Here is an 18,098-nt window from a genome sequence, read left to right as displayed (position 1 = left end):
CTGTCTCCAGCACAGCCACCTCTCAGTCCTCCCACCACCACAGCTTTGATCTCCACTCCCTGCAGATCTCTTCTATCTTGCAGATCTTTAATATTGTTTGTTCCCCTGTGCCAAGGGCGCATACAAACGAGCCAGACATCTGTTCTGATGCAGCTGTGGGAACTTGCCAGGCATCTCCCTAGTTCTTGTTACAATCAGCCCCTTCAAGATCAGCCTAGAGCCAGAGAATAGAGGTACCAATCTATCCTTTCTGCCTCTGCACTCCCCAGAAGCAGATTCCCAGGAAGTCTGAGATGGGGGCATTTTCCAAACAAATACAACCCACTCCCCTGCAGCCTGCAGATGAGACAATGCTGTTCCTGTGTTTTATGGTGTGCTACTTATAGTGAAGGCTGTCTGGCACTTCCTCTGGTGGGATCTTGCTTTTGGTTACTGCTCTTTGCCATGTTTGGACTCTCTGGATTTAATTTCTCAGGCTGAACATCTGTCTTAGGCTCTTTATTTCTTTTCCTGAGAATTGTCAGTTAGAAACAATCAAATACATCAGAGACCAGAGGGTAAAATACACACTCTGCCTCTTCCAGCAAAAACACAAATTTCTCAAGGACCTCCTGTGCCTCTGTGCTTTTGAGAAAAAACACAGAATTCAGCAAATGCTGCCTGAGTATCAAAACATGTATTTAATTTTTTCCATCTTTTGGGAGCTGAGCAATGCAGGGGTTAAGCAAATCCTCCTAACTCCTGGTAGAGCAAAGGACTCCAAAGTGACTGTTATCACATCTCTGCCTCCTGGTGAAATCTGGGTAAGGTTGTCAGAAGGAAAAAAAATCATGCTATGTACTTGGACAGCCCTCCAGTGGAGCTGGCTGCTCTCTCAGCCAGACAGTCTCAGGATAAAGCTTCTCCATCCCCTCCCTTTGGGGGATTTTCCATCATCTTCACCAAAACACAACAAGTGCTGACATGGCACAGCCCAGAGCACCTGCACCTTCAGATCCACCCCAGGAAGAGGGCGAGTGGCCAGGGAGGCACTGGACAGAGAGCCATTCTCCTCTCCTGTCTGAGGACATTTATTTTAGGTGCTGAGAATCTTCAGATGCCAGTGAGAGCAGCAGCACGTGCAATGCTGAGCCTTGGGGAGGGGGACATAAAAGAGGCTCCTTCTCCCAGCCTGCACTGCCTTATCAGGAGCTCGGGAAGGGGCATGGGGGACTCACGGAGCCTGCAGATGGGGCAGTTGTTGGCCTGGTAGCGCAGGGTGTCGGCGCAGGAGTTGCAGAGGCAGAGGTGGCGGCAGGGCAGGATGAGGGTGTCCCGCAGGTCCGACAGGCAAACCACACACTCGTTGCTGTTGTCACTGTTCTCGTCGTCTGAAGGCTGCAAGGAGAGGCAAGAGGTTGGCATGGGAATGGTGGGGGCTATGCCAAACTGGCAAGGGAAAGGAGCCTGCGGTAATTTCCCACCCAGAAGTCTGTGGAAATTCTCTTTTTGCAGCTCTCAGCAGGGGTTTCTCAAGGAGAGCAAGCTGTAGCTCACACAGCCCTGCTCACACTCCTTCCTCTCAGGGCACTGCACTGTGAATTCATGGCAGAGTTGTCCTTCCCCAGAGCCATGTTCTGTCCAGAGGGGACCTGTTTTGGGGCAGGGATCCCCTTGACTGAGGCTGACCAGGAACAAGTTCCTGCCTCCCATCCTGGTGGCTCCAGGGTCAATAGGGAAGTGAACTCTGGCAACTCCAGCCTTTCTTCCCCACAGAGAGAGCAGCCCCAAAAGGAGCTGTGTGCTGCCTGTCATTCCAGCCATGTCTAGCCCAGCGTCCACAGGTCCCTGAGGAAGTGAGTGGTTCTCCTGCATCTCCTGTGCTGGCACAAGCTCTGATGCAGCTGCAGGAGAACCAGCCCAGGATGCTCACCTGCCCACAGCTACCCCGGTAAAAGTGTGGACCCATTCAATATGAACGTGCTTCAAACTCATCTTTCTCAGAGCCCCATAAATTGGATCACAGCCACTGATCAAGCTGGGAGGAGAAACTCACTCTCCAGCCATAAGACTGACACCAGAAAACTCCACAGTCTCCCCAGTGATGTCACAGAAGTTGTGTCAGAGCCCACTACGATGACCCAGGATGGGTCACCCTTCACCTTCACCTGGGGCCCCTTTGGTCACTGGGGCTAACACGTGCCAGACCATGGGCAACCTCACTGTAAACAGCAATTGTGCTGCTGCCACATCCTCAACCAGCCTTTTTTTGGAGGGAGAGCAGGCTCTTTGCTGTCCCGCTCACGTGGTTTGCTGAATAAGGAAGAACAAAAATGGCCCCAGGCCACTTGTCTGATGGGCCACAAACATTGCTGGATCAAGAGAATCATCACAAGACCCTGGAAGGCCCAAAGAGAATCCTGTTAAATAGATCCTGTGCAAGAAAAATTTTAGAAAAGATTTCTCCCTCCTGCCTCTTCAGGTGCTACATGTTGGCACAGGCAGACAGGGATCACAGGAGGCTCTGGGCAGGACACTGGAGAGGAAATCCTGCTTGTCTTGCTCTGTGGCTACTCCAGGGATTGCTAATCATGGACTCCACACCCTGGAGCAGTGTGATCCCGAGGCCAGCACTGGGTGGCCCAGTCCACAGCCCAGGTGGCAGCAAAGGGCAGCTCTACAAAGGCTAAAGGAAGAATAGAGCAGTCACACAACCTGTGCAGGGCTGTGCAGCAGGCTGGGATCCAGCAGCAGCTCCTGCCTCAAGATGGGAAACGTTTCTGGTTATAGCATTTGCATACACATCCCTTATGGGTGCTGTGCTCCCTCCTGCTGGGGAGTGCAAGAGGAATGCAAGAGGAATGCAAGAGGAATGTCTCTGGACACTGGCAAACCCCAGAGAGCTCAGTTCTCTGAGACACTACAGGAACATGCAGAACCCCCAACCAGAACATGAAGGAGCCATGAGAGCAAAGCACAGACACCAGGCATGACCGCCTTGTCTGCAGAGAGGCAGCAACACTGGCTCTGTACAAGCCCTAAAAATCAGTGCTCTGACACACCCCTGGGGCACTGATGCCCTTCTTTCCTAGCAGTCCCAGCCATGGGAACATCCTCAAGAGCCTCATGCTGCCCAAAATTACCTCAGCACAACTCCACTGACTGTTTGGGCCTGACACCAGGGATGATCTGTCATCCCTGGGCTTCTTTGGTGCCTGCAGGAATGACACAGACTTGGCTCTGGGAAGCACCTCTACATTGCCCTGACAATCCCCATCGTAAAGAACAAAAGCAGAAGGTGCAGGCTGGAAACCCCCAGCCAGGGGAGCCTCCTGGGCACCTTTACCTTGGTCTCCTGGTTGTTTTTGTTCTCGATGCCATAGATCTCCTGAAGCAGGTAGCTCACCCGGTCAACCTAGGGGAGAACACCAAAGTTGGAGTGACAGCTGCTCTATCCTTGCTGGTTTATGACCACCTTCCCTCCCTCCCTTTGTCAAATGTCCATGCTACACCCAGAGCTCACCCTTATAGTGATATGAAAAAGTTAACAGAAACAAATATTGCAAAGGACAGCTGGGAAGAATGAGGTTCTCCTTGCTCAAAAAGTAGAGCCCATCCTGCCTGGTCTGAGCAGAGTAACAAAAATGGCTAGCTGGGCTACCAAAATAATCTAAAAAACAAGTACTCTGCTTGTCCCAGACATCTAGAGGGAAAACACACCCATAGCTCAAATAATCCAGAGGAAATCAGCCTTCCACCATCCTCTCCTCTGTGAGGTCCTGCTTAACTTTAACCAAGATGAACTTCCACCCATTTTTGCAACCTCGGCAGATGGGCTGTGCCAGCAGCTCCTTACTGGCATGCCAGTGGCAGCACATCACCTCCCTGTTCATCCCCTGGGAGCATAAGGTTAAGCTACTGAGAACAGACAAACCATGTCCCTAAGCATGAGAAGCACTCAAAAAATAACTCTACGTTAGTGCAGTGTCATTTACTGCCATTCCCAGGCCCTTGGTGGCATCTCTAAATTGGGGGTGTGGTGGCAGAAGGTGCTTGAGGCACAGGTGGAAGTTGCTCAGAGCCCCAACCTGGGATAACTCCAAGCCACGACTTCTGCAAACTGGCAGGTGCCTGCAACCCCTCCCCAAGCAGCTGAATTACAGCACTGAGGCAGTCAGGATTCAGTCCTGTTAAACATCTTTATTGATGATCCGGGTGAGGGGATCAAGTGTACCCTCAGTAAGTTCACAGACAACACTAAGTTTGGTGGGAGTGTTTATCTGCTGGATTGCAGGAAGGCTCTGCAGAGGGATCTGTAACACCAGGGGAGGCTCATTTTTTCATGGAAGGGGTTGTTAGACATTGGAAGAGGCTGCCCAGGGAGGTGGTAGAGTCACCATCCCTGGAGGTGTTCAAAGAACGAGTGGGCTGCGTGGCATGGTGGTGATCAGTCACAGGTTGGACTTGATGATCTTGCTGCTCTTTTCCAACCTAAATGATTCTGTGATTCTGTGATCTGGTGCTACACAGCAGCTTCCCCAGAGCAGGATGTGTTCCTCCACAGAAACCCTTGCGACAGGTAAAAGGGTTGCAAGGTACCAAACAGGCAAATCCCACAAACACGGGGAGGAAATGCTTTCCTGCCATCTCCTGCCATGTCCAGCTCACAACACGCAGAGAAGCCAAGGCACCAGCACCCCACTGCTAAAAAGAGCTTGCCAATCCCAGGACCTCTGTCATTTCCATGTCTAACTGGCCTCTCTCCTCTCCTCTTGTCACTGCTCAGAAGAGGAGTGGCTTTGCCATGGGATTCCAGTGCTGCAGAAGATGACACGTGCCAATGTGGGGGCAGGAGCTGGCTGTATCCAGCCCATTTGCCAGCTCAGAAGTGCTCTGAGCTGGGACACAGCACTGACAACAAACTAATTCCAGAGTCTCCCTGTGTAACTCAGTGTGCAGCTCACAGACAATCTGTTCTAGGCCTGCATTTCATGGCAATGAGATCAGCAGTTGGACTGCTGAGCAAACCCCTCTGCAGCGGCTCACAACTCACCCAGGAAGTTTGGGAACAATTATGTGGGAGATGTTCTTTTGTAACTTGGCATTTCAAAGAGAGCCTTGTTCCAGCATCCTGACTCTTCAGAGGATCATGATGAGTGGCAGTGAGTGCAGAAGTTGTCAGCCCAAAGCATAGAAGAGGTCAGGAAGAAAGAGGCCCAAGTCTCTGTAGGAGCCTGCGTTCCTTTTGACTGCTTCCCTCAAAAAATCCTGAGGAGCTTCTGTCCCAGTAGGGAAAGGGTGAGCAGTGCAACAAAGCTCTTACTAGGAAGAACTCCAGGTTTTCAGAGTGGGAGTAATTAAGAAGGAGTAGGTGGTTGTACACAATGCTTCACCTTCATGCTTCTCCAACCCATCCCTGACACCACATCATCCTTCCAAAGGCTTCCGTTGCTATTTACAGCCTCCGCAGATGCACATGGAGCCACTGGCCAAGTCCAGGTCATGTTTTTCCGCTGATCCATCTGTTTATATTCATCCATGCTGACTTTCTTCAGACAGGTTGGTGCTTAGACTTCAACTGATCTCAGCACAGAGCAGTTCAGCTCATGCACTGCTGCTTCCTGATCAATACCCACAAAAGGTACCCACAACCCTGGCAATGGCAGGGAGGGAAATGCAAAAGAAAAGCAGGGGTGGCAAAGAATATACAGTGTTATACAGATGGTTTACTCCAGACATAGACTCTACAGCTCTGCTCTGTGCTTGTAAGGGTGAGGATGCTGTTTCAGTGGTGCTGTGTGTTTTTCTAACAAGAGCTTCCTTCTATTTCAAAAGCCACAGGAGAGAACTTACAAGCATTACATTTTACAGACTGCCAACAAAATAGAAGTACCCACAGCCAAACACTGAGTGGGAAGGTGACATGCTTTGCCAGTGAAGACAGACAAGCACACACTGTTTCACTGCAGGAGTCAGCTAACCATCCTGCAGTAGGGTGGAACTTCCCTGGACAGCACCATTCCCAGCAAAACCCTCCATTTTGGGAGTCTGGAGTGCTGAGTGGAGAAGGGTGCACACATTACCTTAGAGTGTACAGTAACCCAACACTGACTTACACCATGTAAGCAGAGGTTTAAACATAAAAAAATTAACTTCCCCCCCCCCAAAAAAAAAACCCCACCAGTGGGATAAATTAGTGGCTTTTCATGAGCAAGTCTGAGGACAAGGCATGAGTCTCTGCACAGCCTTGGTGAGGCAGACAGAGAATCACCAAATGCCATCTTGAGCTATGATTACTGATAGTGCTTGTAGCTCTTTTCTGACCCGGGGACTGGAATGAACATCTTAGAGCAAAGAGTGTCTTACTAAAGTACTTAATGGCCTTCTTTGTAGTAAAAGGTACTTAATTCAAATCAGAAATCCCTAGCTATCAAGTAAGCAGACAAAGTGAAACCTCATTTGAAGCTAAAACACAGCACACAGCTAAAGCTGAGAGAGGATCGACCACCAAAATTTCATCTCTTTGTTAAAGGCATTTCAAGCTGATCCTTGGAGCAGAATCACTACCAGATTTCTTTTTAGAAGCTGAAATTCTTGGCAATTGTAGCAGTTTGCAGTTGCTGATGTATTTCTGGCTATGCAGGACTGGATGCAACCCCAGTCTTGATAAGGCACTACTCAGCTTCTGCACATCGCACCACACCAGGATGGGGGATGAAACGGCAAAATTAAGGGTTGCCAGCACCCCGCTGCCTTTGCTTGTGATATCTGAGCTAAGGAGGTGAGATCTCAGGCTCTCAGTGAACACCAAACCTTCCCACTGGGTACAGCCAGGCAGCTGTGGGACACCAGAAAGTCTTTAACCAAGAGTAGACAGGAAACAGGTACTTACTATCTGCTTCTGTTTAAGCGGTTTCACAGAAAAACTGCCATCAACGTGCTAGCAGGAAAAAAAAAGCATTAAATAGCTGCAGTATACAAATCAGAATTGACTCATTTCAGAGATGCATCTGCTAGCTAAGGGGAGGGTGGGGTGTGTATCAGCAGGACAGCCTGGATGGCAGTCCCTCCCAGCAGAGTTAGTGGAACAGGGTATCAAAGCGCTACTGGTCTGCTCCAGTGCAGAGCCAGGTAGACTTGGCTCAAGTTAAACCTGGCTGAAGTGGGTCAGAGCACACACAAAACTCCCCTGGCACACTGGATGCTTTCAGGTTGCAAGCAGTCCATCTGGGTGCAGACACTTCTTCAGCCAGTCCAGCAAGACTTGGCAGGGGATATTTGTTAACACCCTAAATAACATCAAGGGACAGAGTCACTCGAGGCCAGCGCCCTGACAGAGCAAGGGGGCTGCCATGAGGCTGAGAACAAGGTTTGCCCACTGGATGGAGTCAGAAACAAGTCCCACGTGCTCCACATCCTCAGAGCTGCAAGCCTTTCATTGGCTCAGTGGCAGCAGGCACAGCTGGAACAATTCTGTGCATGCCTGGTGCCAAAATTAATGATGGGAGTAGTGTGCCAGTTCTACTTTCCACATCATCCACAAGGGCCACTAAACTGAAAGAAACCAACTCCCCTGCCACAGCCTAGAGAGCAGCAAAGGAGACTCAGGGGATGCTCCAGTAGGTCCTGTGAACAGCTGCAGATCTGCATCTGTTTGCTGAAGGAGTCTCAGAAGGAAGGGACAACAACATTGCACCCCAGACAAAACAGTCCTGCTTTCATGCAAACAAGTTTCTGCCTTTGGAGGAGCTGCAAGGTCAGATTACACACAGGATCAAGGTTATCCTTCTGATCTTAAAGATACATACAAAGAGCAAGTTACCAAGTCCTGCTGGTCTGTCTTCCCTCTGAACAAGCTCTGGGGATCAGCAGCGCTCATTTATCCAGGACCTCCCCTGGATTTATGGACCTACACTTCAAAAGCTGCAATTACTCTAAGGATGGGGAATATATTTTAACCAAACAGAGAGGATGAAGAACTCACCATGTACTTTGCCTTGTGACTTTTTATTAAAAGGGAGATTTTAATCTTGTTTTAAGCATTCAGTGGAAGATGAGGTAAGAAGTGGCTGAACTATGACTGAAGGATTCCATTGTGTTGTTCTCTCACATCAGCCAGAGGAAACTACAATTATATCCCTGCCCTGATCCTAGGGGTGCTGCAGCTGATTCCATCTCATTTCTGACAGATGTCCAATTGCCAGGAGTAAAGCTACCTACAAAGCCAATGCTCAGAGCAGCCTTTCTAAAAGGGGAAAACTCATTTTCTTCACAGACCAAGTCCAACAAAAAAGCAACCTAGAACACTTAGAGCATCTTCCAGCCATATGGCTGCCTTAGGACTGACTGTGCTTCCCATGCCCTCTGACTCAGCTTGTCACCATCCACATTATCTACCTCAGAGGAACAGAATTAGGACCTGGCAGGAACCAGGCAGATTGAGATACAGAAGTCAGCCACCTGCCAGCTGGGAAGTGGGGAATTTCCAACAGCACAGCACTGATGCTGCTCCCCTCTACATTTCCAGCTCTGCTGCAGCACCTCTTGCCTCACGTCAGCATGTCACTCCAAGTATCACCTGCCCAGGAAACGTGTCTGCAGTATTACCATAACCACACACAACAGGGTTATGCTATGGACAGGCCCAGTTATGGATATTGCAACTGTTTTCAGGGTCCAGTTACCATGGGAAGAGAGTTTGTTATCAAGGCTTGTGCACACAGCTTAGCCTTACCATGTAGGCAGGGGTCAGTTACATCAAACACACCACTCAAAAGCAGTGGAGCTCAGTCTTTACAGATGCATCCCAGTCCTTCCAAGAGGGCTTGGTCCTGTGTGTAAACTCAGGCCTAACAATGGTGCAGCAGAGTCTGGACACAGCAGATCCAGTTCTGCAAAAATCATGAGGCCCTGGAAAACTGCATGGCAGCAGCCAAGGCCAACACCTTCCACCCTCCATGGGAACACACCCTCTCCACACACAGGAAACACCCCTGCCATTCCCTGAGTGACCAGCTCAGGTACAAATGATAATTACAGGTTGCACAGGAGCTGCTGTAAATGATTCTTTGTACTACAGCAGCACCCAGGAAGCCCAGTCACGGGCCAGGACTCTGCTGTGCCAAGTCTTATGTAAATATAAACTAATGACCTGTGGAAATGTTTACATACACAAGAACAGGGACAGAGGGATAAAAAAAACCACCTCATTTACCTTTTCAAATGCAGCCAGAAGAACATGGGCATGACCAGTGACCTCAACCACTACTGCAAAAAGAGAAAGGGCAGACCTGGTTAAACCTTTGAAACAGCACAAGCATAAAAGTACCCCGAGTTGAATTTTAGTCCATTGACAATTTCTCAGCTGCTATCTGTTCTATTTTCACCTTCTCCTGCATTTAGAACTTATCTTGTCATCAGGTTGGTTCAGAACAGGGCAAGAATAAAACCTTGCTGGACTCTGTGGTGGGCCCTACAGAACCATGCCTTCATTGTCCCGGGTGCTCCAAACTATCCCACTTCGTTTGCAGAGGTTGGAAAGGGACAATAAAACAAAGCACTTGGTGCAATTCTCCCATGGCCTCAAATTCCTGGGTTTAATTACCTGAATTTATTACAGAGCTATCTGGTTTAACAGCAATTGGCAGCACTTCCAGCCCTGTTACTTATCACTTTATTTCAGTCTAGTCAGACATGCTTATGAAACATTTATTTCTCATACCAACTTCAGCCACTGAAACATCTCTGTCCAGTTCTTTCCCCAAAGACAAGCATTTTCCCTCTTCCAAACTTGAGGGTTCCCTCTTAATCCCATAGCAATGGGAAGGGGCTGTCAGAGGTTTCAGTACTGCATTCCTGGCTGCCTCAGCAGAGAGAAGAGGAGGCGAGGTACAATCCCAGTCTCTCTCACTCAGGACTCTGAGATTCTGTTCAGCTCCAGCTGGTTGGATTCTTTTCCTGAGCCCTGTTCAGACTCATCATATGGAAATGGGAGACAGAGTTTGTGGAGGAGACACAGAGGGAATGGAAGGCATGGAAGCACCTCATCCTGCTTGGAGTGATGAGGGCTGTGCTCAGCAGAGGCAGGAGATCTGGTGGGCAGCTCTGCCTGGAAGGTGCAGCTCAAGGAAGCAACTCCTGTGCTGTCTAAAAGGGAAAGGAACTCCACGCTTCCTTTGGGCTCCCAGAACAGCAGAGACAACAGAGGAACCATACCCTGGACTATGGCACACAGACCATGTTTGGAAACAGCCGTATGTGAGAGAGGGGAGATTTGCCTGCAGATTTGCTGGGTAACTGAGGCTGGTCGTGGCAATTTGGGTGGAATCAGGAACACAACGAAATGCAGAAAAAGGGGTTAAAACTGGGAATTCATCTGCTTGCTCCTCCCACTGCCAGCCAAGAGCAAGACTGCTCTATCTCTCATAGTAAAATAAAAGAAATTCAGGTCCCTTCTCTCGGTCTGAACAGACAGGGAAGAGGTAACAGAATTCACACCCTCTGTGCATTCCAGGAGTGTGTGTGTGTGGCCAGAGTGGTGTGACCTGCTCTGTGCAGCACCTTTCCTTCCTGTTCGGTGCCTCTCCCTGGGAACAATCCCACTGGCAGCAACGGGACAGGGCTAACACTGCAAGCCATGGCAGAGCTCAGCCCAAACCAGCATCTCCCTGACTGCTATTTTAATTTACCATTCAACCTTATTTAACACAAGCGGTTCCAGGCCAACTGCAATTTTCCAGGTGCTCCAAACACACCAGGCCAACTCCTTCCAGTCCCATCAGTTAAAAAAGGAATCAAAATACACAACAATTTCCTCAAATCTCGCTCAAGTGTCACACATTTTTGTGCTGATATTCTTTCCAGGAGGGGATTTAAAAGCAGCTCGTTTTCTAGGTTATTAAAATAGATGGGAGTTCACTATTGGCTAAGATTGGGCATGGTATGTGCATAAATGTATGCTTCCCATACTGCCTCCTGTTCTATTTTTGATCCTTCTAGACATGCCCAACATTAGAGAGAACAAATACCTTGCCAGAAGTTCCATCAACAGAGGAAGGTGTTTTATATTTATGGTCAAGAAATACACATATATGTCGATATTACTAACAGTGCCTGAAATCACTAAAAACAGATGCTCTTTAGAAGCAATTTCCTTTATGTTGCACTGTGCTTTGTTAGTCACACTTTAAATTGGCTTATTCAGTTCTATTTCTGTCTGCTTGGAAGACTGTAAAACAACGTAATGAGTTTCTGGGCCTTTTCACATCTACAACGTAAGAAACTGAGCAAGTGACTGACCTGAACAATGTGATCAACAATGGATTTTTTCTTTTCTAATTATCTTAAATTTTGTGCAGAATGTGACAGAAGTGAAATGCTGATCCTGCTGACCATAAAACCCCCCAATTTCAAAGAAAATGTGACTTTCTTTGTGTCTTTTTCATTGCTGACACTCCAAATGAGCCCAAAAACACACACCCCCTAAGGGAAATACCATGTAAGATGAGTTTAATCTAAAAGTAATAATCTAAATATTCACTGGACTACCCTCTCCAAAATAGCAGTGTGCTTTAAAAATAATCACCAATTAATCATAATTACTAATTATGATTAGTTATTATTTTTAAATAATCAACAATTATTTCTCCTCAAAGGTTATGCTCTTTCATAGTAACCATTCAACATCCTCAGAAAAAGCACAATTTCAAACTGCTGAATGAAGCTGCATTTGCTTGAAGAGGGGCCTGAGTATTTTAAAGCCATTTCCTTTTCTCTGCTGATTTCCAGGCTTTTAGGAAGACAATTTACCCCTTCAAGAGAGAGAAAAAAACAACTTCCCCCTCCTTGACCGATAAACTCCAAAAGAAAAACCCAACAAGCAAGGAAGTCATTTGCTCTAATTTGTGTGCCTGGCACTGGTGCCAGAGCCAGGAGCTCTCCTAAACACTATTCCCACACTAAATAGCTGGCCATTTTTCCTGTAAAAAATGGAGGCTATTTTTTAAAGTATGTTTTTTATGTGGTTAGCTTGGCCCTTTTAATAAAGGGAAGTTATGGTGAACTCCTGAAATATTTTTATTCTGCAAAGGGTCCCCAAGGAAGCCAGTCCTGAAGGGGTCACATAAGCTTAGAGAGAGCCAGGAGAAGACCATGGGAGCAGAGCATCAACTCTTACCATCCCCTTCATCCACCACTGCTCGGATGACCACAGGGAACACGCCACGGTCCAAGTCAAAGTTCAGCTGAGGGAAAGAAATGAGCTGAGGTTACACAATTCACACCAGACTTGCCTGAAGACAACACTGCAGATCATGTTAGATCAATGAAGGGCCCTTCTGACAGGTCCCCAGTCCCTGGTCCCAAAAGGACATGACAGAGCAGGAGGATTTAAAATTCCAGGCACCAACTTTAAAAGGGAGTCAACTACAACACACACACATTGATGTGGCACTAACCACCAGCTGAGGATAGCAAGGCAAAGGATCTCGGTTTGAATTTCAAATGGTATTTAATTCTCATTAATTCATGTATCCTAAAAGTCTTCTGAATGATTTGTAGGACATGATATATTGGCTTTAGCACAGCAGCACATTGTGCTCCCAACACCACAAAGAGACCCTGGCTCTGGTATGAAGTTCCTGAAGACTTAAGAGGAAAATCTGCAAAACTTCAAGCTCACACAACACTTTAAGGAAACACCAGACTGATTTCCATCTCTTGGCCTGTTATGAAATGCAGGTCCCTGACCTTCTAACTGGTGAGAGTGAAAATTTGAGTGCAAGGGAAACAGTCTCAATTTCTCCCTTTGCCTTACACTTCATTAAAGCACATCAAAAGCTCCGTGTCATCTTAGAAATACAAGGAAACGGCAACCTTATAAACACTGTCCTATGCCAGGAATGGAAGTGGCTCAGGGACTGGATTTCTGCTGGTTTTGTTAATTACTGACTTGGACGTTTTCGTCTCATCTCTTGCCAAGACTGAAAAAAAAGATGTCATTTCACCATGATGCTCCAGGTAGTCTGTTTTCAGTTTCTCCATGAAAACTGAGACCCAATTCCAAGTGCTGCAGCATGGTTCAGACAGTGCTTTGGGGCCACAGCCCCAACATCATTTGCAGCCTGATTTGCTCCAGTCCATCAAAAGAGAAACCATTTGAAGGCAAAGTCACATCACAGAATCGAAGTTGCTTTACCATATAAACTCTGGTGTTCTCAAACAAAAGGCCTCTTTAAGGCACCATTTCACATTCATTTTTAGGGTCCTGAACACAACGGACTCAACACAAGCCATACTCTATAATTTCCAAGCAAATCAGTAAATAAAGAAGATAAAATAAACTTTTATAAAGCCTTTTACAGAACAACCCAACAAAACATCAGTTTCCCTTCCTCCCCAGCCAAGATCTACGTCATATCCGAGTATTACACTAAGCAAAAATATGAAATAAATCTGGGGGTTTTGAACAAGACCAATAACAAAGCTGGAAAGAAATCTGAAATGTCAACTGTAAACAGCTAAGACACTGCCAGCTGTCTCAGATAAAAGTGCTGCATTTTGGTGGCCAGTTAGGAAGATTTAGGACAAGGACCAATATGTAACACAGAGCTGACATGGGAGGGGAAACTCTTTGGAATCACAGTGCTTGTTCCACATTTTTTCCAGCTCCAGTAACACCAATGAAAAAAGAGGAAACAGAGGATGCAGCAGAACAAGCAAAGAGAGCTGGAAACCCACTTTTCCTTTAAGCTGTCAGAGGGATATGACTTTAGTACTTGAGCTAAAACCTTGCTGACAGGAACAAAAGTGAAAATTAAGCTTCTCAATTCTTTAAGAAGAAAGGGATCTGAGCTCTCTCAGACAACAGAAGGGATTGAAAAGCAGCTCTTCCAGGCTTTTGTAGGCTGAACTTGTGAAATCATCTATTGGCAGAGAAGCCAAGACATCAGGAGACCAGACTCTGCAGGCTCTTGGTAACCACCATGGCATTTGTTAAGGCACGGGACTGATTATAGTTGTAACTGTAACTTCAGGACAATAGCTATTCAATCTTTCAAATACATGAAAGATTACTTTTTTCCCCCCTATTTTTTTCTTTTTTCTTCTTTTCTTTTCTATTTTTTTTTTGTTTTCAATAGGTAGAGTTATCTACCAGGGTTCACATATGCAATACACTTGCACAGGCTTGGGTCAGGAAATGAACACCATTATCAGTGTGCATTTGCTGGGAGAGGGATCCACAGAACAAATATATTAGCAGCAGCTACAGAACAACTACTCTGCCTTTGAAATCTCTTATCACAGTTCTGCACAGAGAAGGGGAAAGACCAAGGCTTTCCTTCCCTGTGCCATGCACAGGGGAAGCCCTTGGGTCAAAGCTTTAAGGTTCAGAAACCTGAGGGTTGCTGCCCATGTTAGAATTTTGCAGATACCAAAGATACCAAAATTAACACAACTCCACAAATCTTGGTATGTAGAAAAGCCACAAAGCTTAATTAAAACCAAGCCCTGGTCTGTTTGCAGTTATGGGTTAAATTAAGAAGAGAAAAACATTCCCTTATTCAGCATTGATGCACCAGTGTACATCTGCCCCAGAAGGAGAATATCCCCTCACAACACTGTACTGCTACAGATAATAGTGCAGGATGTGGCCCTTTAACACAACAGGACTCTTTCAGAGCAGTGGTCTCCAAACTATTCTGACTATTCATCCCATCAGTAACGTGTTTTGAGCACATATTCCCAATACATGTGGGTTTTTCATCATCTACGGGTTACATACATGTATTTCCGAAGTTCTTCCCACACCCCAATGAATTGTATTGCATGCACCTCACTTTGGAGACCACTGTACTAGAGGACCACCCAAAAAACCCCAAAATCTTCAAACTAAAATCCACAAAAACAGACATCACAACAGACATTTGTTCCCACAAGCTCTTTGGCTGGCAGGGAGAAGAAGGCTGAGGAAAGCAGGTTTTCCATGACAAGCTCCAGTGTCAGTCTCTGCAGCCTCCCTCCTAACTCAGCTGATCAGTGATATCAAAAGTCACTTCTCTGGATTTTCTCCCAGTTGGCCTGATCTGCCTGCCAAGTTCCCATACTGCTCCTCCCAGGGCAGTACCCACAAAACACACTGCAGGAGCTGGGAGAAAGCGTCTTCCAGCCATAACTTCATGGCACTAAACAGAGGCCAGTGCTTCTGGGACAACAGGGTGTGGAAAGAAGGGGACACTGAGAAGACACTTACCTCATCATCCTTCCACTCTGAGAAATCAATCTTGAAGGAAGGCAGGGAGAATTGCTGGCTTACCCCTCTCTTGTAATGAACCGTCTCGGACTGCAGAGAGGGATTCTTTGTGCTGTATCTGAAGGAAGGGGGAGAAAGAAAACTCGCTGTAACAAACGACTGCTCCCTGCTCGGCTCTCACTCACGCCCGCCCGTCGGCCTTTCAGGAATCACAAGTGGCAGCTCTAAGGGCAGAGCTGGCAGGGGCTGGCAGCCATTCAGTGGGGACACAAAGAGGGAAGGGAAAGGTCAAAGCAAGAAGGTGAGCACAGGAAAGAGAAAGCAGCGCAGACAGGCAAGGTCTGATCATGTCCATACTGACCTGCCTGGGTGTTGGAGTACAGGGGGGCGTAGCAGCTTGGCAAAGGCCTGCTCCCTAAATCCATGGCCTAGGCAACGCTGGCTTTAAGCCCAGCACAGTCCTGATTTCTGCAGGAAACCCAGGAAGAACAAGCTATGACCTAACAGTGGGAACACACAACTCAGCATGGTGCTGAAAGCTCTCCCGTGCCTCATAGGACAGCTCTGCAGTGGGAAACGCTGCTTGGCTTCCACCATCCTGCTAAGACATTCCAATCCACTCCTCAGTTCCTCCTGTGCTTCCCCAGAGGTGTTGCAGGGCTACCAACACCACCTGAGAGATACCAGCCCTCCTCCACATCAGCCACCCAGACAAGAGTCACAATTCTTCCACTGTCTTAAGGCTTGTCACTGAAACACCAGCACTGCCAGGCTGGGATGAACATCTGGAATGGGACCACAGCTGCCATCCACCATCTTCTGCACCCTGAGCCCACTTGGTGCTATCTTCCCCAGGAGACATTGCCCTACCCACTCCTCCTTTCTAGAGGGCAATGTCTTGAGCCAGATGTGACAGCCTCTCCCAGTTCTGGCACAGGAGAGGAGGCAGTGAACCCCAAAGCAGGGTGGGAACATCTGAAGCTGCCTTTACCACTAAAGCCTGTATTGTCAAATTACCAACTGTGTTCAGAGCACACTGACAAACTGGAGAGAAAGTGAGAGATCCCCTGCCCAAGAGACACTGCAGGAACATCCTCCCTCAGCACAGTGACAAGACAGGCTCCAGCTCTACAAGAAAAACCTCTGCCTTTCTCTGGAAAGGTACAACAGTTCCTGCACCCTCTGAGGATCCAGAAGGCCAAGTGTCACAAGATCCACGTTAAATGCTGGAAGGTCATGACAGAGGGCAGGTTCACCACGTGCAATCTGCTCTTCCTGCCAGGGCAGGTGCATTAAGTTATTTATGACAATACCCTCAGAGCCCATTCTGTACTTGTGCTGAAATTGTGCTGCTTTACTAGAAGGTCTCACTCCATCCTTTGCATTTCAAGCATGGTGTGGGAGAGATCAGAATGACAGGTCTTTTATATGTGAATTACAGAGCGAGCAATTGAGTGAAGTTTTATTTACTGAGTTGTCAAGCACAATGAATAGAGCAAGCCTGTATCTAGCTCCTTTTGTGGCAGTCTCAAAGCTTCCCAGCTCTGCAGAGAGGCACAACTCTCCCTCCACAGCTGGAAAAGCAGGGGATGGAAGAGTGACTTATCTAAGGTGACAGCAAGTCAGGAACTTACTGGAAATAAAATGCAGAGGAGAGAGTGGAGCTGGAAAAGGGGTGTAAACATGCTGCTGCTGAGTGCCAGGAATGCTGGAGGACCTGCATTTACAGCACCAGAAACCCAAACTAGGCTACAACAGGAAAACAAGTAACACTGTTCCGAGGAAGATATGGCAGAATAACACTCACATTGACTTGCTGCTCTCACCATCCCTAGGAAAAGAAATAAACCAGGCACAAAGATTTTCTGAGCTGAAGAGTAGGACAAAATTATTAAGGAGGCTTCCCCAGCTGAGCTTTATGCCTCGGATTGTGAGACTGCCTGGCGCCCATTGCCAAAACACATCAGACTTGGATCTGAACATCCAGATAACTCTGGACACCTCCAGTCAGCAGCCAGTGGGCTGGTGAATTCCCTGGAAGTCTGATGACCCCTGATTGACTCAGAGAAATGGATCACCATTTCAAGGTGATGCTCAGGTTCTCTGCACAAGACAACACTCCCTGTGCTACACAGGAGGAAAACTTGACAAGCTGGTTCAAAGCAGATATCCTGCATACCAGGGTCTAAGGGGCCTCTACCCATCCCCTGCCCCTTTGGATGGCATCTGCTGTATTCAGTCATCTATTCCCTGCCTGTGCTGCTGGGGACTCACAGCAAACAATAGCAGAGAAGCTCCGTAGAGCTGTGCAGATGTGTTACAGAAAAAGAGAGCATATATCAAAGAATAAAAGACAGCAGACAAGCAACACACTGCCTCTCTCCGCATGAGAACTGGAAGCTGAATGTTCGGGCTGCTGTTGCTCAGACTGCACTGGGCCAGGCCTCCATCCAGAGGAGGACAAAACCACCTTGTGACCACTGGCAGCTCAGGACAGTGGAGAAGTGAGGAGGCTCTGTCCTATAAAGTTAGGACCAAACAGAAATCCTCAGTCACATTATTCGAAACCTGTTTGTTTGCTCAGGTACCCCTGACAGCACAAGAATCACAAGCAACCTGAGGTACCCCACTGCTGGCTGCAGCAACAGCCCCCAGCTCTGTCATCAAGATTCATGCAGCCCATCTCCTTCCATGAGCTCTATGACACACCTTTACTCACAAAAAGCAAACTTTACACTTTGCACTGACTCCTTCTTCCCTTGTGTCAAACCCTTCCACCCCAACGCCAGCTGTGTATCAGAGAACCTGCATTCTGAGAGGCCCTGTGAATATATTCCAGTGATTTTTGAGAGAACAGGAACAAACTAAG

General features: G+C 47.5%; 1 protein-coding gene across 12 annotated transcripts in view; it reads right to left on the bottom strand.

The window, feature by feature from the left end:
- Nucleotides 1-18,098, bottom strand: part of MGRN1 (mahogunin ring finger 1) — a 55,114-nt gene that overhangs the window by 8,189 nt on the left and 28,827 nt on the right. For 7 of the 12 annotated variants that reach the window (XM_069029458.1, XM_069029459.1, XM_069029457.1 and 4 more), the window contains 6 exons: nucleotides 15,230-15,347; nucleotides 12,155-12,221; nucleotides 9,194-9,246; nucleotides 6,872-6,919; nucleotides 3,326-3,394; nucleotides 1,218-1,377 (listed from right to left, as the gene is read on the bottom strand). In XM_069029458.1, the coding sequence (XP_068885559.1) occupies nucleotides 1,218-1,377; nucleotides 3,326-3,394; nucleotides 6,872-6,919; nucleotides 9,194-9,246; nucleotides 12,155-12,221; nucleotides 15,230-15,347 (515 nt within the window). The remainder of the gene's footprint in view (nucleotides 1-1,217; nucleotides 1,378-3,325; nucleotides 3,395-6,871; nucleotides 6,920-9,193; nucleotides 9,247-12,154; nucleotides 12,222-15,229; nucleotides 15,348-18,098) is intronic. The other 5 variants (XM_069029450.1, XM_069029454.1, XM_069029455.1 and 2 more) reach the window with 2 other exon arrangements.

Source organism: Aphelocoma coerulescens, chromosome 14 (genome assembly GCF_041296385.1).
Source record: "Aphelocoma coerulescens isolate FSJ_1873_10779 chromosome 14, UR_Acoe_1.0, whole genome shotgun sequence".
Lineage (NCBI taxonomy): Eukaryota > Metazoa > Chordata > Aves > Passeriformes > Corvidae > Aphelocoma > Aphelocoma coerulescens.
Note: the sequence above shows the minus strand (reverse complement) of the source record. Positions and strands in the feature narration are given on the sequence as shown.